This window comes from Corylus avellana, chromosome 3, assembly GCF_965113065.1.
Source record: "Corylus avellana chromosome 3, dhCorAvel1.hap1.2, whole genome shotgun sequence".
NCBI classification, from domain to species: Eukaryota; Viridiplantae; Streptophyta; class Magnoliopsida; order Fagales; family Betulaceae; genus Corylus; species Corylus avellana.
The window spans coordinates 18,903,415-18,924,242 of NC_142492.1; the positions used below are offsets into that span (position 1 = coordinate 18,903,415).

The 20,828-nt window shown below is 35.8% G+C and overlaps 1 protein-coding gene across 7 annotated transcripts; it reads left to right on the forward strand.

The window, feature by feature from the left end:
- Positions 1-287: 287 nt before the first annotated feature.
- On the forward strand, positions 288-7,218 carry LOC132173326 (SNARE-associated protein-like protein). 7 transcript variants are annotated; one of them, XM_059584789.1, is made up of 4 exons: positions 288-570; positions 5,488-5,652; positions 6,832-6,885; positions 6,975-7,218. In XM_059584789.1, exons 1-3 carry the CDS (start codon positions 318-320, stop codon positions 6,882-6,884), a joined length of 471 nt encoding a protein of 156 aa, XP_059440772.1. In that variant the 5' UTR covers positions 288-317; the 3' UTR covers position 6,885; positions 6,975-7,218. The 7 variants fall into 7 exon arrangements, with proteins under 7 accessions (XP_059440772.1, XP_059440773.1, XP_059440774.1 ...); XM_059584790.1 differs by having other exon boundaries at positions 6,992-7,218; XM_059584791.1 differs by having other exon boundaries at positions 7,024-7,218.
- The last annotated feature ends 13,610 nt before the right edge of the window (positions 7,219-20,828 follow it).

Here is a 20,828-nt window from a genome sequence, read left to right on the forward strand (position 1 = left end):
AGTAGCTCAATCGGCTGAGACCATACTTAATAAAGTAGAGATCACTAGTTCGAATTCTCCTTTCTTCTTGTGCGGACATGTGAAAAAAAAAACCAAAAAAAAGAAAGAAGTGTTTTAAGTGATTTTTCATATTAATCATTTTAAAAAATAAATCATTCAAAACACGCAACCCCAAGGGGTGCGAAAGTGACACTAATATTTCAATATGCTTTTATTTAAAAATTAAAATAATAATAATAATAATAATAATCTAACACCGAGGGCAGCACGTCTGTTGATATCCATTGTCTAAAATCTGGTAGGAGAGCTCCAACTGAATGGAAACCCCAGACGACAACCATTGCCATTCCACCGGCATTGAGAGCAGCTTTGCTTTCCAACATGAAAATCAGAAACATCTCTCTCCAAATTCACAACCTGAATCCGACGTCGTCCAGTGCTCCTCAGATGCTGTGGCCAGAGGGCTGTCTTCGACGCTCGCCACTGTGATCCGGGACTTCGACTCCAGAGCTCAGGACACTATCGGAAGCCAGGACCAGCTCTCCTCCGCCCTCGATCGTCTTACCCGAGGTTTTTTGACGTTTCATCTCTTTCTTCACCTTTTATGAATCTTTTGAAATCTGTGATATGCTACTCATTTGTGTATTGAACCAATTTATTTCCATGAATTGATACCTTGGAAATCGATTATCAGTCCCCTTCACGTACTTCATCCTCATCTTTTATCAGGCTCTTCCAAGGAAATGGCTGCCCGCTTTCTAAGATTTGGATATAGTAGAAATATGAAGAGGGGGTGGTTGAATGGTATAATAGGCTAGTGACTTCTTATGGAGTGGGTTGAGACAGGGAGACCATCATCACCGCTATTGTGTGTGGTGGTTATGTAGAGGCATTGAGTAGGATGATGGCTGCTACGGTGGATAGGGGACTTTTGTCTGGAGTTTTAGTGGGTTCAAGGAACAATTAAGAGTTTTTAGTGTCTCATTTACTGTTTATTGATGATACTTTGATTTTATGTGATGCAAATTCCGAACAACTATGACATTTGCAATTTTTTTTTTTTTTTTAATAAATATTTTGAAGCTTTTTTGGGATTGAAGATTAATTTAGCAATATCATAAATCGATCCTGTAGGCGAAGTGAGAGATGGAGAAGGATTGGCCAGTATTCTTGGTTGTAGAGTATCGTCATTGCCGGTGAAGTATTTGAGTTTACCATTGGGTGCTTTTTATAACACTATCTATTTGGAATGACATTATAAAAAAATGGAACGTCGGTTGGCTGGATGAAAAAAGCTTTACTTATCTAAAGGTGGTAGATTGACTATGACCAAGAGTATGCTATCCAATTTACCTACTTATGATTTGTCTCTTTTCCCTATTCTAGTGGGAGGCTAATAGACTTGAGAAACTTCAAAAGGATTTTTTATGGGGCGGAATGATAGGAACCAACAATAAATTGAACAAAAATAGGTAGATAATTGATTATGATTTGTCTCTTTTCCCTATTCTAGTGGGAGGCTAATAGACTTGAGAAACTTCAAAAGGATTTTTTATGGGGTGGAATGATAGGAACCCACGATAAATTGAACAAAAATAGGTAGATAATTGATAGATAATGAACTCCACTTAAGGGTTGGAGACAAACCACAAAGACACAAGTCATATTACAAATTAAGTACCCCAACCAATCTCTAGACTCTTGGCTTATACTAGGCTTACAAACCACTACTCACTTAACACATCTAGTAACCACCCATAATACAGACTAACCTGTAACGCATAACTACCCACTAACATAACATAACAACTGAATACTAACTACCCATGTAGCACTAACATGAACTAGGATAATAACTACCCACTAAGCTACTACACCCCATGTCCTTGATGTTCTTCTAGGAATTACTGCATGATTTTCACTATCACGGAATTAGGGATAGTTTAATTTCATTTAGTGAATTGGTCAAAGATTTGTACTTTGATAAACTCAGGTTGGTTGGGAGTTAAAAAATTGATTTAGTTTAATTGAACCCTTTTGGGAAAGTGGTTCTAACGGAATGCTATGGAGAGAGAGGCACTATGGAGATTGGTGATTGAGACTAAATATGATAGTCAAAAGGAAGGTTGTTGCTCTAAGAAAGTAATAGGGCCATTTGGAGTGGGAGTGTGGAAATTCATAAGAAGGGGGGTGGGAAATGTTTTCAAAATTTGTTAGATATGTGGTGGGTGATGAGTCAAAGGTCAGTTTTTGGCTTGATGTATGGTGTGGGATTGTCCATTGAATATATCTTATTCAGACATGTTCAGTACTGCATGTAGAAAGGATGCTTTGGTAGCAGATAGCGTGTAGTTTTGAGAATGCAATATTCACTGGAATGTACTTTACAAGGCCAGTTCAGGGTTGGGAGGTGGAGGTGGTCTTATCTTTCTTTGAAATGTTGTATTCTTTCAGAGTAAGACAGGAGATTTGGATAGAATAGGATGTTGTCCTTCCAAAAGGAGCAAGTTTGAAGTGAAGTCGTTTTATCTAGTGTTAACTAGTCCAAATAGATCTTCTTTTCCTTGGAAGAGTATTTGGAGAGTCAAGGTGTAATGGCCTGCACCAACTGGTATGATATTGCCCGTTTTGGGCTTCAGCCCGCATGGTTTTGGTATTGGGTCTACTCCAAAAAGCCTCAAACTATTTAGAGAGAGCATGTTCCTATATATATATATATAAGCACATTCCCTTTCGTACGCTAAGGCAATGTGGGATGCCACAATCACCTCCTCTTGGGACCCAGTGTCCTCGTTAGTGACCTGCATGGGCTTGTGCACACCCCCCATCTCAAGTTGGGCTCCGTCTTTGATAACAAGGCTTCCTCGCAAGTGGTTTCTTTTTTGTGTGGACGGGAAAATATTGACGCTGGATGATTTGAGAAAGATAAATGTTGTGGTGGTTGAGTGTTGTTGCATATGCAAGATGAGTAGAGAGTCTATTGATCACTTACTAATTCATTGTAAGGTATCAAGAGAGCTATGGAGTTCTATATTCTTAATCTGTTTGGTGTTGATTGGGTAATGCCTAGAAAGGTGAGCGATTTGTTAGTGAGTTGGGGAGGTTAAGTAGGGCATGGTAATACTATGGAAGTATGGAGGTTGGCTCCATTGTGTTTAATGTGGTGCCTTTGGAGAGAGAGGAATGCTTGAAATACTTATCAAAAAAAAGTTCAACCCATGTCCAGAATATCTTGAAATTGCCCAAGTTAAATAAACGTGAACCAGTAACATATGGTCTTTTGAAGAAAATAGATAAGACTCTCAGACACATGTACCAAGAAAACATTCTAAAGAGCTATACACCATATTATTCTGAAGAAAACATGTAAGACTCTCAGACACAAGTACCAAGAAAACATTCTAAAGAGCTATATACCATATTATTCCTCCAGGTGTTTCCTTGATAGGTAATAGAATAGTGTGGTTTGCTTGGCTTGTAATAGCTTCTAGTTCAAATACTGTAAATACTTAAAAAAGAAAAAGAAAAATGTTTCCTTGAGCCAAATGTAGTCTAAATCACTTATGGTGTGAGGCGGCACCTTTGAGGGTATGGGTTGCCCCATTGCACTCTTGCAACTCAATAGGAGGTTGCTCTACTCCAGGGGGACCCTTTCCAATATGCTGCATACTGAGTTTGTTGCTAATGGATTGAAGATTTTCTCTAGATTAGAGCACAACAGAGAAATAGAGAAGCTTGACCTGCATTTTCTAGACGACATAAAGTATTCATCAAAAAAAGTTTTCTACACAACATAAAGCCACAATTCTCTGTTAGTTTGCAGAGAATAAAAAATAAAATAAAATGAAATTTTGATTTTAAACACTTATGTTTCCCATTGTCTTTTTCTAAGAAGAATTCTGGAAATATTAGTTAGAAAACGTTGTAACGAACTATATTTCTCGTGCCCCAAACGAAAAAAATTCAAGATTAAAATTGAAATTTTCTCAGCAACAAAACAGACCTTTACCATTGGTTAGTTGCTGAGAAAGATGTGGTTTTTACATCATTGGGTATTAAGATACCAAAATATGGAACCTTTCATTTTCTTACAATTTCTTACCAACCAAACGAAGTACCAAGGAATGTAGCAATTCATTGTGAAGGCAATGACTCATCTCAAAAAAGTGGATAGCGTAATATACTTTTAACATGTTATGAAGGGACAGAATAGTATAAGCAGCAGTTTAGTATGATTGAAGCATATCTGTTCAAGTAAAGTTCTGTGCAACTATACTTGCTGGACCAAAATAATTGAGTCATGTGGGGATGATTGACTCCTATTTTTATTAGTTGACTACAAAATTAGATACTTGGCAAAACTGAAACACCTACGGCCACACTTGAAGGCCTAAAAGCACAACTAAGCCTGTTTCTGACAAATTAAAACCTATGACCACTACCTACTACCTGACCTTCAAAATATGGATGTCCTATTGTGGGCTTCACATCATTTTAGAAAGTTATATAGAGCAGAACCAGCAATATATAGCCTCAAAGAATAGACAATGTAAGATTTGGTTTTAACTAGCTTAGTTACACAAGGTTCGAAGAGGGCCCCAAATCGCTTCAATTTTTTTTGGGATTGAAGCTTTCATTCGAAATCACATTTTTGTTTGTTTTAATTAGTACCTTATTCCACATAAATGGGGATGCTTATAATGCCAAATTAGACCTGCATAAAAAGATAAAGTTTTTACTCTGTTTTAGTATTACCTATCTATAGTTATAAGATTTGCTGAAGGGACAATTGGTTGGCTAAGAGCATTCCCAACGAAGGAGCCACATGGTACTTTTATCTAAAATGGCTAATCAGATTTGTAAAAAACCCCCCACATTGGATTAGCAAAAAAAAAATACAAAATGGATTTCTGATTGGATTAGCAAAAAAAAAAAAAAGCTACATGTAGCAGCACTTTTCTAGGGAGCCATTTTACTTTTATTGTTTCTCTCATTTATTTTCTCTTTTTCCCAAAACTTTTTCCACTTTTCAAGGGATAATGATGAGAATATTCTTTCACAATTTTTAATAAAAAGATATTGAAATGATATAGATAAAAATATAGCTAATCGGATGTAGGAGGCTTTTAAAAATTTATTAGCTAAACTAGATAAAGTGAGTTTTGAGGAGTTAATTTGCATAAAAATTTGGCTCCTCCATTGGGAATGCTCTAAGCATGACTGAAACCAGCTATATGCAAACTGTTTGTCTTGACAGACCCTTTTGATAGTATACCTCTGAAACTATGAATAATGATCTTAATTAGTCCATTTTACCATGATACTTTGCTAGTACTAGGCTATTAGATGTTGAAATTCTGAATTGCCTCATTATGGATGGATGTGATATTTTATTAGATCCAGTTCCTATGCATTGCCTTTTCCTTGTCCTAAATAGAAATGTAATTTATTATGTTGACATTAAAAAAAATCACGTGCTTTTGACAGAACTTGATCAATTGTTAGAAGATGCACCCTTGCCATTCATCATGCAGCATGCTGCCAAGATTTTGGGTGTTAGAAAGAGAGTCTCTTCATTGAATTCAATTCTAAAATCCATACAGCATCGAGTTGATAATATAGACCGAATGCTATCTGTGGGCATGCTACATGGTATTTATAATTGTCCCTAGACTGCATGTTATGTTTTATCTTATTTTTAGACTGTGAATGAGTTTGTAACTCTTTCCGTACTTTTCTTTTTTGTGGTACAAAATGCTCAGTGGTCAGTAACTTCATTATGCTTTTGCTGCTAAATTTATGGTGCTTTTGGCAGTTCTTTCAGTTTCATAGTTGAGCGATTTAACCATTAAGTTCATGTTATGAATCATGCGAGACACTGATGTGTAGTGTTTAATTTAAATTGAAGATGAGCTGGATTTTTTAGTTTTTCTTTTTGGGGTCTCTTTTTGGCTTTTTTTTTTTTTTTTTTTTTTTTTTTAATTTTTTTAATTTTTAATTTTTATGGGCGGCTAAATAAATTTTGATAAATTTTAATTGTAGCCATAAAATCATTTGTTTTTGTTTGTAGTCATTTTCTAAATAGAAGTATGCTTGAATCAAGGCAATATTTCAAAACTCAGGTTAGATTACAGGCAAAAGCAACAAGTTGACTATATTGTAGTAAGAATGGTGTGGGAAATATTTGTTCTTGACTAAATGCCACTTGATTGCAGCTCATGGTACCATCATAAATCACTATCACAAAATAGAAATTCTTGAATGCTGGCTTGTAAGAGTAGATTATGTGGCCTGGTTGGTTAATCATGAAAGTAAGCTATACGAATCTGTTTATCTCTCAACTTGGTCAACCGGTGATTGAAATCAAATAAACTATTATACGTTTGTTTCCAGAAGCTGTATTTAATCTTAGACCATTTTCAATATGCACTGTTATCCATCTAATGACCTTTTTAGTCTTAATCCACTCAACCTATTTGTATGTGAGAGACGTCTGACTTGTATCCTCTTGAAAGGAGTTTAATTAGTTACCTCTATACTCTTTAAGAAACTAATATGTTGTTTGATGCCTGAGGGTCAATACAATTCATCACTTTCCTACTACATAAGCTTTGATTTGAATATTGTAGGGACATAAGTCAGATGCATGCCTATTTCTTTTGGCTGAAGTTGCATGAGCAATTAATAGTTAGGAATCTTATGCACTAGTAATTACTCATGGGTAAAGAAACATTTTGGTTCAAAATTTGAATAATTATTATACCTGATTTATGATTTATGGTGTTGTTTTACTCACTTTTCATGTTGCTTCATATGCTTGCAACTGAAAAGGTTATATGGATCATGCAGAGAAGATGGGAATCGAAAGTTCTGGACATCATTAGGGTACGTCATGTAATCTTTCCTATATGTTCCTTTCTTCTTCATTATTTTTTTATTTTTTATTTTTTTGTTTTTGTACTTGCATTCTATAGTTTTTCAGTCGTAACAGGGATTGCAAGATTATGAATCCAGATTTTTCAGTTGTAGTTTTTCTTTTACTCTCTGGTAAGGAGAGCCTCACTCCAGCTGGTAGTGAAAGACGGCCAAGTTTTGTTTTGTTGTGAAGAGACTGGTCGGTATAATCTTAGAACCTCGTGCAAAATCATCTTCATCTGTGAATTGAAATGTAAGATTGCTTTACCAAACTTTATACGCTTTATGGCTTCAAGAACTCGTTGCATTACCAAACTTATATGCTTTTTATGCATAAATATATAAATGCGTGAATTAAATGTTATAATGTTAACCATGTTAACCATGGATATATAAGTTTTTGGGCACCCTCTCACTGTAAACCGGCTTTTAAGGTAAATTTTACTTGGATTTGTATAATTTTTTATTAAAGTTGCTGCCACATTGAGTATGAAATTAGATGCGGCTCGTTGAGCATGGGATTAAATGAGTTACGGTTTTGTGGTCAAGTCACGAAGGGGACGATATATAGGCTGGATTAAAATGTCTTAGTACTCTGTATAGGCAGAATGTTAAAGGCATTGAATATAAATAAGTGAGTGGAGCCGTCAAAAGAGAAATGGCTACCATTGGATCAATGTCGATAGAGTGGGCTGTTGTGAACATTAGTTGCGAAGCACAGTGATATGGAATGATGCCAAGCGTTTCACATGTCTTAAGTATAATCTTTTTTTTTTTTTTTTTTTTTTTTTTTTTTTTTTCATGTTTATATAAGTTCTTTGGTATCTTTCCCCTTGCAAGCTAATTTTCAAATATGAGGTCTACCTTGAGTTTGTATCATTTAAATTGATAGGTTGTGGTTGGGTTGTGAGTCTTGTGACTGGAAATGCAATTTGAGTGAAACAATTTTCCACTTTAGATAGGACAGCACAAAACGCTAAGTGCGGAAGAATATCACAAAACACTAAGAGAGGAAGAATCACATATTGATTACAAATATTTTTCTGATGATTTTAGTAACAACAAATTTTTTTTTTTCTCAAAAAGAGTAGATTACAATTGGGTAACTAACACATATGGTCATAAGATTTCAAATAGTAAAATAATGATAAAATTAACTTTTATCGTAATCTTAAATAACCTAATCATAATTAATTGAAGAAAAAAATATAAAAAAGTTCCTTCAACTAATGGTCGTTTTTAAGAAAGCTCTACGAAGTTTTAAGTGTGCTAAAGTGATACTTCAAATTACTAACATGTATCAAAAAGGCCACTCCATTAGATGCCCACGACAATTTGGAAGGAAAAGTGGTCATGTGCCTAGCATGTTACCACTTTCCATCCAAATTGATGGGTGGCAACTAACATAGTGGCCTTTTTGCCACACGTTGGTAGTTTGATGTATAACTTTAGCTCACTTTAAATTTCACGAGACTTTTTTAAAAACGGCTATTAGTTGAAGGGGCTTTTATATATATATTTCCCTTAATTGAAATTCTATTTTAATTAAACTACTAAAACCATCTCAACCTAAATCCTTCCTAACATTCACATTCTACCTTGAAAAAGTTGGAACTTTCCCTGTGGATCATTAGAATGGTCTATATTGGGTTTGTTTGGTAAATGAGTTGGGGTTTCTCTTGTTACTATTCATCACCATTTTTCAAAAAAATTAACATCAAAAGATTCTAATTTTTTCACTTTTTATATTACATCAACGTCAAAATATTTTAACATTGTAACTTTTTATATCACATCATTCACTTTTTATTATCATTTAAATAAAATAAAATAAAAATCTTTACAAAACAAAACTTTTTCACTTTTCCATACCACTTTTTCACTTTTTTTTTATACCAAATATTCTTATCATTTTTCATATCAATTTTCATCAACCACAGTGTCTAGGCCAACTCATTTACCAAACACCACCTGGAACAATGCTTCACATCGTGCGAATGTTTTTGTCTCAAAATATGTTTTTTTTTTTTTTTTTTTGGAATTTCACCCAACTAGATCCTGATCTTCCCCTTGGCTCCAAGAAATTCCACAAACCTCTAAGATGTCCCCAAAGCATCGAACTATGCTTGAAAAAAACCAAGACTACAGCTTACCCTCAAAACCTCAAGAACACAGCGTTCTTTTTATTTCTCAGATTCCTCTTGTTAAACAATTTAAGAATGTTCTAGATGTGTTGAAAGGTAAGGGTTTATGCACTGACTTAGGGTTAACTGGTTCTCAAAGTCCAAATCTTTCATGTAATGGCCAAGTATTTTTACCTTAAGGACTTTTATAATTATTAAGGAAATATAAGTAGTATTTAATCTACTACGAAGATCGAGACCCTAGGCATAGAATATAACACATAAATCAAAACTAGATCAAGCTTTCTCACCTTAAAGGTAGGGCTCTTTGCCCTTAGAACACAAAATGGCTACCCTAGGGTTTTAGGGTTAACAACTTTTTTGGTACATGGGTTTTAACGTTTTTATTTTTTTCCCCTAGGTTTTAAAACATGACAAATCTAGTACCTCACATATGAGAAAAGATAAAATCACTACTTCCGTTAGTTTCCATCAATCCCAATTAACTGAAGTCCACGTCATCTACGTTTATATCGCGACACATGTCCTAAAAATTAAAAGTAAAAAAATAATAAAAAAACTAATAAAATAATAAAATTTTTTTTTAAAAAAATGATCTCATCCAAAAAAAAAAAAAAAAAAAAAATTAAACCCAACGTCTCTCTTCTCCAGGTCTCCAATACAAACACTAATCTCTCTCTCCTTTGTTTGGTTAAGAAAATCGAGGAAAATAACATAAATCCAACACATTGTATAATCTCTTCCTCCCCTTTTTTTATTTTCATTTAGTTTAACAACCAAATAAAGAGCGAAATCTCTTTAATCTCTACAGAAAACCCTAATTTTTGAACTTGTGTTCAAAATGAATGAAAAATGCTTGCATGCAGAGAAAGAATAGTAGGTGAACAAGTCTCAGGTGTTGGCGTCGAAGCGGCGAACATCAGGTTCATGGAGCAACAGTGCTTGGTGCTCGAACAAAAGATCGCGTCGCAGAGCTTCAAGATCTCGGCCTAGAAGTCCAAAATAAAAAAATAAAAAAAAAATATTGAAGGGGGTGGCCAGAAAGCCACCCCTAATCGATCATTTGCTTTCTTCCTTCACTTCGATCAAGGATTGCTGCTTGAGGGGCTCTTGCCCATGTCTAATGCCTTCTTAGATGAAGACGAAGAGCTGGTGCTCTAACCTGATATCGGAATAGCAGCTGTGAATGGAATGGAGGAATTGTCCAAAGCGTTATTTTGTCTTTGATTACCCTAGTTAAGATATCCCATGCAAGGAAGAGAATTGGTAATAGGCTACAGAGAGGATACTTTGCACTTTCGGGTCAATGATGAGCTTTTTCTCTTTCTCCTACTATTGAAGCACATTAGCATCCGCAAATGATCTGCGACATTGACTATTTTCTTTCCATGCCATGACTAGGGGTGGGCATAGGTCGGCCCGCGTTTTACCCATATTCAGAATCCCGTCCGTATAGGGCGGGTATGGGTTTTGAATTCCGAAACCCAGTTTTACAGAAACTGGTCCACCACATATCGGGTCTTCGGGGTCAGGGCGGTTTCGGGTACGGGTCGGGTATTACTTAATGGCTTTTTTGTAATATATTTGCAACAGAATGGCTTTTTTGTAATATATTTGCAACAGATTTGGTTGGGCCCAAAACTTCTGGGCCTATTTTTTAGGGCTTTGTAACTTTGTTTCCCATTTTAATTTTTTGTATATACAATGTAACATGATAAAAATTAAAATGGACATTTTTTTTTTTAATGTTAACCAAGTTCAATGTTTGGGCTTTTTCACGCTAAATCAAATTCAAGACATTATATATATATATATATATATTTGAAATTGATGGAATAAAAATTTTTCCATTTCATACGAATTGAATAGAAAAAAAAAAAAAAAAAATCTAAAACCCACTGTTACAAATTGAAGACACACAAAAAATCTAACCTAAACTTAAATTATTTCAAATAAAACATAAAGCTTAAATTTCAGCTCATGTACTTAAAAATTCCAGCAATAAAACAAATCCAACATAGACGACATTAAAACTTTAATATCCAACACACACAAACCTATGAAGTTCATCAGTTCAACACAACTTGATGATCCAGCCGTCCAACACACACAAAACTTAAAAGATTACATAAAATTTAAGGGGAAACTTCACTAAGGACCCCCAAAACTTTCACCTGTTTTAAAATACCCCCATAAACTTCAAAATCTCTCAATTTAGTCCCCTAAACTTTCAATTGCTCTCAATTTGGACCCCTCCACCTAAATCAATCGTTAACACCAAACGGAAAACGAAACACGTGACCTGCACGTGAATTTTTTCACCTAAACTACCCATTATACCCTCATACTAACTAAGTTAAATGTCCAGATTACCTTCTTCAAAAAAATTCCAAATTAAACTTTAAAGTGAGATCTCATTCAATATTGCCAATGTGAAGTGAAAAGTCATCTTTCGAACCCATCCATTTTCGTTGTCGGTGAACCAGAGTAGACCCTTGAACTTTTGGTGTCGATTTCGTCAAAAATCGTGTCTAACTCAGTTCGTTACTGCTATAATCAAGTACAATTTACGTTTTGTGTATCTTTACGTTTCGTTACTGTATTTTAGGGTTTGTAGTTGACGTTTATTGAAAGTTGTTTTTGATCATTAATTTGTATTTGATATTTGGGGTTTTTGCATGTAACACTTCTAGAATGGATTTTGTTGAGGTTTTAATGTGGCTATTTTTGTCGATTTGCAGTGGGTCATCCGTGGGATTCGTCCTTGTCGTTTTTTTTTTTTTTCGCATTGAAGGTTGTTGGTTGCTGATTCGTCCTTGTCATTTTTTTGGTATTGAAAGTTGTTGGTTTCTGATAATGTTGTCGAAAGTTGTCATATTGTTTGGTAATCTTGTCTTCTGATACTGAAGTGTGGCCCCCAAATACCTTTTTCTTTGTCTGATCTAAAGTGTGGTTCCCTAGTTGGTGCTTGTGTTGAACATGTGATTAGCACGACGAATGTAATACATTAAATATAAGCGTGGTCTCCTTCCATTACTTTTGCATTATTTGGTTGCTAATTTTAGGCAAATGCTATTTTCATTCCCCTCACCATCTCATCTCACTTTTTTTTTTTTTCTTTTGTTTGTTTTTGAAAAAATCAAAATGTTGAAAGAGGGAAGATGGTGGGGAGATAGTGAGGGGAATGTATTGTAGCAACCCTCCTAATTTTAATAGGGACAAATAAAAATTAATATGGGCAGGAGATAAAATTTTTTGTGAAGTTATTATTTTTTTAGGTGTCCAATAGATCTTCTAGATGGACAATATTGGGCTACTTTTTTTTTTTTTTTTTTTTTTTTTACTACAATTTTTGTACAAACTTACATGTCGGTTTATATTATGAATACCATGCCACATAATGTTTCATGTGATTAAGCAACAAAGTTTAACAAATAAGAATAAGTTATTTAATAATTGACATTATAAATACCAAGTAAACTACCATATTAGATGATGAAAATTTTGGTTGGTTTAGTCATTCTTTTTGAATGGTTCTTTTTGCTTTTTAGTTGTGATGTGAGCTAAACAATTGAAAGTTGGTTTACCTTTTTTTTTTTTTTTTTTCCTTTTCTAACTATAATTGAATGTATAAACCGGTTTATATTATGAATGCCATGCCACATAATGTTTCATGTGATTAAGTAACAAAGTTTAACAAGTAAATGTTAGTTATTTAATAATTGACATTATAAATACCAAGTAAACTACCATATTAGATTATGAAAAATTTGGTTGGTTTAGTCATTCTTTTTGAATGGTTCTTTTTGCTTTTTAGTTGTGATGTGAGCTAAACAATTGAAAGTTGCTTTACCTTTTTTTCTTTTCTAACTATAATTGAATGTACAAACCGGTTTATATTATGAATGACATGCCACATAATGTTTCATGTGATTAACCAACAAAGTTTAACAAATAAATGTTAGTTATTTAATAATTGACATTATAAATACCAAGTAAACTACCATATTAGATTAAGAAAAATTTGGTTGGTTTAGTCATTCTTTTTGAATGGTTCTTTTTGCTTTTTAGTTGTAATGTGAGCTAAACAATTGAAAGTTGCTTTACCTTTTTTTCTTTCCTAACTATAATTGAATGACTTTTTGTTGGTATTGTATTGTATATTTACAACTTTGTCCTTCTATTAGTGTTTAGTGTTTGCACATTTAAATTTGTCAATGTAATGAATGTAGCAGGACACATGATGGGACCACACACTATGATGTTTGAGGTGCACCATGGGGGTACTTTTAACAGGCAACATATGGTTCATTATGTTGGGGGCGATGTTAGTAATTACCTAAAGCCATATGATAGTTCTAAATTGAAAATTTCGGACATAGAGGATATATGTAAGACATATGGGTATAGGTCTCGGGACCTTGTTTATTATTGTGTACTAGAATATCCTTTAGAACAATAGTTAAGACTTATGTCCTCTGACCACGATGTAACTGAAATGGTGGCAAACCACGTAGGTCATGATCTTGTAGTGTTGTATACAATAATTTATGGTTTAGTAGATGTTGTTGTAGAAGGAGATGATGAAGAGGATTCAGAGTATGAGAGGACAGTTGTGTTTATGAATGATGCTTTCTAGGATTCAGTCCTTAGTGATGATACTGACTGTCTTGACTCGGATGAGGATAGTGCTCTTACTTATAGGGACATTGATGAGGGGGTTGGAAATGATGAAGATGCAGAGGTTGATGGGGCTGACACTGATGAGCTTGGGGGAAATGATGAGGATGGGGATGAGGATGAGGATGATGATGCTGGAGAGAGTGATGCAGGTGGAAGTGATGGACAACATAGAGGTGAAGAAGAGATGGAAGAGAGAGAAGAGAGTGATGATAGTTCATATAGGGATGATAGTGATCAGCTTAGGTCACCACATGATAGTGGTAATGATAGTGCATTGCCTTCCCGGAGGGATGTAACCAAAAGGGTGCAGTTTGATTCTATTGATTTAAATAATCCTACATTGATTAAAGGGAATACATTTCACAATGCATCTGAATTTAGAAAGCAGTGAAACAGTACAATATTATAAGAGGGAAGGATTTGAGATTCAAGAGAAATGAGCTTAAAAGGATTGTCATAGTTTGCAAAGACCCAAGGTGCAAGTATAGGGTGTATGAGAGGCAGTTGAAGAATGAGATGACATTCCTTTTAGTATCCATAAGGCCCAAACACACTTGCACTAGGAAGTACCAAAATCATATGGTCACTTCAACTTGGATTGCAGAGTGGTGCATGGATAGATGTGTTGCATAAAAAGGTGAAAAACAAATGGAATGTGGATGTCCATGTGAGTTCTCTGTATAGGGCAAGAAAAAAAGCAAGAGAAGCAATCTATGGGAAATTGGATGAGCAATACCATCGTTTGTGGGATTATTGCTCTATGGTTAAAGCACTAATGTGGGTAGTTGTATGATTTTGATGGTTGAGAGACCAATGCCTGAAGTACCATGCAGATTTCGAAGGCTTTATGTTTCATTGGCAGCCATGAAGAATCGCTTTAAGGAAGGGTGTAGGCCCGTTATTGGTGTTGATGCATGTTTTCTAAAGGGTATGTATAAGGGGCAGCTAATGGCTGCTGTTGGCAGAGATGCCAACAACAACATGTACCCAATTGCAATGACTGTGGTAGAGGCAGAGACAAAAGATAGCTGGACATGGTTCCTGGAGGCGCTTGTAACAGATCTTGGTCCAACTTGACATAGATGGACTTTTATTTCAAATCGACAGAAGGTAATTTAAGAATAACTTATTATTCATATAAATTCAATGTTTGGTGTAATGCATGCAACTAATTATGTTTTCAACTATTGTGCAGGGCCTCGTTCAAAGCCTAGAGCAAGTATGTTCGCAATCCGAGCATGGTACTTGTCTTAAGCACTTGTATGCAAATTTCAGAAGTGAAGGTCATCGGGTAGTGCTACTGAAAGATCTTCTATGGCAAGCTGCTGCAGCCTACACAAAGCCAGAGTTCCACATAGTGATGAATGAGATAAAGAGAACTAGCAAGGATGCCCATGCATACCTGGAGAAAGTTGATCCTAACATATGGTGTAGGGGTTGGTTCAATACAAATGTCAAGTCTGGTATCTTACACAACAATACATGTGAGAGTTTCAATTCTTGGATCAAAAAGTTCCGTGACCAGACAATCTTGACCATGTTGGAAGGAATTAGATGTAAATTAATGAAAATGTATGTGAGAAAGAAGGAGTTGATCAATTCAATGGAGGAGGCCATAGGGCCAAAGATTAGAAAAAAAAACTTGAAAAAGAAGAGGATGAAGCCAGTAATTGTTATTGTCCATATGCTGGACAGGATATGTTTGAAGTTGAGTGCCTTGGGAGGAGGTTTGTTGTAGATGTGGATGGTAGAACTTGTGGCTGCAGGAAATGGGATGTAACTGGTATCCCATGTTCTCATGCCATTTCAGCCATTTTACACCAAGGTAGAGACCCTAATGATTATCTAAGTCCATACTATAGCAAGGAGATGTATTTGAAGTGCTATGACTACATTATCTACCATGTGCTAAGTGAAGAGCAATGGCCTAGAAGTGATCAACCTAACATTGAGCCACCCAAATCGAGGGTAACTCCTAGCAGACCAAAAAAACTCAGAAATAGGGATGTTGAAGAACCAAGAAACCCTAGTGCAATTAGGAAGGAAGGAAATAAGAATCAATGTGGGCACTGTCGGAAGTTTGGTCACAATAAGAGATCATACGAAGCTAGGCAGCGACATGAGGAAAGTAGGGACTGTACGAGACAATTTTACAAAGAGAATGCATCAACTGACTGGAGTTTGGACATGGTAAGTCACTTGTGTAGTTTACTATATTTATAGTTTGTTGATTAGTGTTTAATTGACTATATTTGTCAGGAATTGTGTTGTGTTTAGTTTACTGTATTTATGGTTTGTTGATTAGTGTTTAATTGACTATATTTGTCAAGAATTGTGTTGTGTTTAGTTTACTGTATTTACTATATTATTGATTAATGTTTAATTGACTATATTTGTCAACAATTGTGTTGTGTTTAGTTTACTGTATTTATGGTTTGTTGATTAGTGTTTAATTGACTATATTTGTCAACAATTGTGTTGTGTTTAGTTTACTGTATTTATGGTTTGTTGATTAGTGTTTAATTGACTATATTTGTCAAGAGTTGTGTTGTGTTTAGTTTATTGTATTTACTATATTGTTGATTAGTGTTTAATTGACTATATTTGTCAAGAATTGTATTGTGTTTAGTTTACTGTATTTACCATATTGTTGATTAGTGTTTAATTGACTATATTTGTCAACAATTGTGTAGTGTTTAGTTTACTGTATTTATAGTTTGTTGATTAGTGTTTAATTGACTATATTTGTCAAGAATTGTGTTATGTTTAGTTTACTATATTTACTATATTGTTGTAGTTGGATGGATCTTCAACTGCCACCTCAGCAACCACTACCACAAGATCAAGAGTGAACACACCATCAAATTGTGCAAAAAGGGGAAGAGTTAACACACCATCAGCTGGTGCAAAAAGAGCAAGAGTGAACACACAATTACAGCATGCACCAGAGACTCCATCACAATATGCACCAGAGCCTTCATCACATCTTGCATCCCAGCCTGCAGCAGAGCCTGCCAGACTAGTACCTTCTTCATCCCATCAAGCTAGAATAGCTAACAGGGCAGCAGCACATTATGCATACAGACCAAATGTGAGTAATTTTTCATTTTTTATATCGGTAATTTTTTATATTAACCCTAACTTTACTGGCCTGATTGTATACCTATATTGCAGGCTAAATCCATATTTGGTCATAAGCAGAAGACAACCGTAGGATTGGCTACAAGGACAAGGGAGGGTGGTAGGTTAAGCGAGCATGTTGGGAGTAAGAGAGAACCTACCAACCATAAGCTTATTGTTGATTTGACTAGAGACCCTGCTGGCCCATCCCCAATTTCAGGTGGTGGACCAGTATGCTCTTGGGGTCCTCCTCGAGTTGGTGGTATAACATATAAAACTGCCCCACCAGATTTTGACATACAAAAGGGTAAGGGGACAACTGCTGACAACCCTCCGCCAGGTTTTGGGGACCATGTTCGAAGAATGAATAAGGGGAAAGAGAAGTCCACCACAGAAGTGAAGAGCAAAGGGAAGAAGAAAATGTGGGAACTATGACTTGTTGTTGTCAACTTTTTGTGTTTGACCGCCTAATGGTTGTGTTTATATTTTGTAAACATTGTAATGATGAAGTGAAAATGGTGTAGATGTATACTTTTGGGAACATGTAGAAACTATGTGACTTGTGGATTCACCATTATGTAACTACTATGCTGAAATTGTTGACTAGTTGGATGATTGAGAAGTTGCTTAGTGGAATTGCATCATGGCCTAGAAGCCATGATGTTCATATGCATGTAGTGTGTCCATATTCAAGTTTTTTTAGCTTGTTTTGACGATATACCCTTTTATAGCTGAAGATAAGTTGTCATGCATGTTTCCCATGATTGGAAACTAGGGCTGGCAAAACGGGTCCGCTGGTCGACCGGTTTACGACCCGCGGGTATCCGCGACCCGTTTAAGCAATACCCAAACACAACCCGTTTAATAAACGGGTCAGACCCCCCGACACGACACGACACGGGTATTTTCACGGGTCACCCGACACGACCTGTTAGACCCGTTTAAAATAATGGGTCGGGTCGACGACCCGAATTTTTTTTTGGTTTTTAAATAAAATATTAATAGTCTTGATTTTTTCATTTTTAATTTTTTGGTTAAAGCTTTGTAACGACAAATTCACCAGACATTTCTTTGTCTTGATTCTCATTGATAACATAAAAAATAGGGCACTCTGCCAGGGAAAAAAAAAAATCATGTATATTTGGTGTTTGACCATAAAAACCAGCCATATATCTAAAGTCCCCAGATATTCATGGAAACATCTGGAAACAGGAGTTATCCTTTAAGAAAATTAAAATATATATATATATATATAGGACCCATTTGGTCTCAAGGATACCAAATCGGCGAAATCGCCATGCTTCCCTTTTCTCACCTCTTTTCTTTGGGCTTTCCAGAACTGCAAATCCTACAAAATCAAAGCATGAGACTTGAGAGAGCAAGAGACTGAAGAGAGAGATACATACCGAATGCGACATCGGCGGAAGAGAGAGAGCGGCAATGTGACGTCGGCGGCGCAGCAGAGAGAGGGGGAGAGCGGTGAACGGGAGAAAGAAAGAGGAGTGGTGAGCCAGTGAGAGAGAGAGTCGCAGTGGATGAGTGGAGAAAGAAAGGAAAAATGGAAAAGGTTGCAGAAAGCAAGAGGGGTGGCGGACCGGTGGTGGCGTGGCGTGAGTGTGGCTGCGTGAGGAGTGAGGACTTGGAACCAAGAGGGTCTGGACAGTGGACTCTGGATTTGGTCTCTGGAGAGTGGACTGCTTTTTCACTTTTTCCTTTTAGGCAATTAGGCAATATATATATATATATATATAAACGGGTCTGGCGGGTCACCCACGGGTGACCCGTGACACGACCCGCCAGACCCTCATAAACGGGTCGACCCGTTTATGACCCAAACCCTTTTAATGTAAATCAAACCCGCTAATTTCGTGTCGTGTTCGTGTCAAAATTGCCAGCCCTATTGGAAACTCTCATAGAATATAATGCAATCTGTTTGTGAGTGTTGGATTCTAATAAGCATCCAAGCCAACTTCAATATTTTATATAACAAACATTCTTTAATTTCAGGTTGGCTGCTATAGGTTATTCACTTGCTATTGTCATTTAAAATTATGGGTTTACGAGCATGTTGCAAACTTTATACTCAACTTGTGAGATTCTCCACTGTTGAAATTGATAGACATCAAATTCAATAGAGGACTCAATTCTGTGAACAAATCCCAAAAACAACTTGTAAATTTGTACCAAAAAAATTCATACAAAGCATTCCAAAACATTCCAAATATTCCAAATTCAACAAAATTGAAACAAAAAACATTACAAAATAAAACATAACCACAAGTTTGATAGGCTGATAACAGTTGGATTGGATTAACAAATGACGACAACAAAAACATGCAAATTCAATTGTCTTCTTCATTTGGTCAACATCAGCCTTGATGCAAGTCCATTAGAAGAAAATAGATAAAACATTATTACAGCAACAAGACACAAACAACATGCAAGTGCAACTTGGAACTTCAGCTGCAAGCCTTTATACTTATTCTTCTGCCTTTCAAGTTTAAGTGTGAAATTAGCAGCATCAACTTCCATTTTCGATTTGATCAGAGCAATTTCAATCTTGCATTTGAAGACTTCCATTGCTCTTTCAGACTTCAAATCATGCTGCCACTCCATCAACATTGACATCACTCGATCACATCACACACAAATGTCTGGTTTAACCCATTTAAAGAAATTGCAACCACGATTTTTTTTTCATTCTGTATAATCACACAAATTAGGGTTTAACCCATTACTAAAACAACAAATATTATATTTATGTTCAAATAAAATTCATAAACCATAAACTTACCACATAATTTACACACGCATAAAACCTCTTGCTATTATTTTTAGTTGTTGAAGCTGTTTTAATCACTGTTTTGCTCCCACATTTGAAAATTGAATGGCTCAATCCTAAATCGCTTACCTCACCCTCGGAGTACTCCATCTTTCACTGTCGTAACCGTGGGACTCCTTCACAGTCTTGAGCTTGTCGCTGGCAGAGGAGAACAAATGTAGGTCGTGGTCTTCAGCTGTTGCAAAACCAAAGTTTTGCGATTGCGATTTCCTCAGAAGGGTGGAAGCCGTGGGTTGCGGTTGCGATTTGCTCAGATTTGCAGTGGTTCATCATGTGAGTCGCCCGTCAGTGTTGGAGTGCATCTTCGAGTGGGATTTTGGCCAGCAAATCGAGTGGGTTTCTCTGGGACATTTAAGTAGTAAGGGTGAGGGAGTATGAGGATATAATGGGTAGTTCAGGTGAAAAAAGTCACGTGCAGGTCACGTGTTTCGTTTTCCGTTTGGGGTTAACGATTGATTTAGACGAAGGGGTCCAAATTAAGAGCAATTGAAAGTTCAGGGGACTAAATTGAGAGATTTTGAAGTTTATGGGGGGTATTTTAAAACGGGTGAAAGTTTGGGGGTCCTTAGTGAAGTTTCCCCAAAATTTAAACCAACAATCAAAAACAGTAACATAGAAACTGCAAGCAGTAGCCATGAAGCAGAACACCCAGCATAGCAACACCTTTAAGGCCTTAGCCTGCAACTAATCTTTCTCAAGTAAAATGCTCATGTTCTTGAAATTGATTTCTACAAAGATAATGAAACAAAAAAGAATTACAATCATAATTTAAATGGATAAATGGAATAAGTAAATAGCTTAAGAAATTAATAAGTTAATGATAAAAAGCTTACCTAATTCGAGCCTATAACTGTCAGTATCATCAATTATCTTTGAATCATAACCATTGCCATTGCCACTAACTATTGGTTTTGACCTTAACCAGTTTTGTGAACATATCAATGCTTCAACGGTTCTTGGAGACTATGAACATCGAAAAGGATCGAACACATGCCCTCCGGTGCTACAAGTAGACTCTGAAGCAACTGTAGTAATGGGTATGGCCAAAACATCTCTTGTTATTTGGGCAAGTATTGGGAATCTAATTGAGTTAACCTTCCACCAATTTAAAATATCAAAAGTAG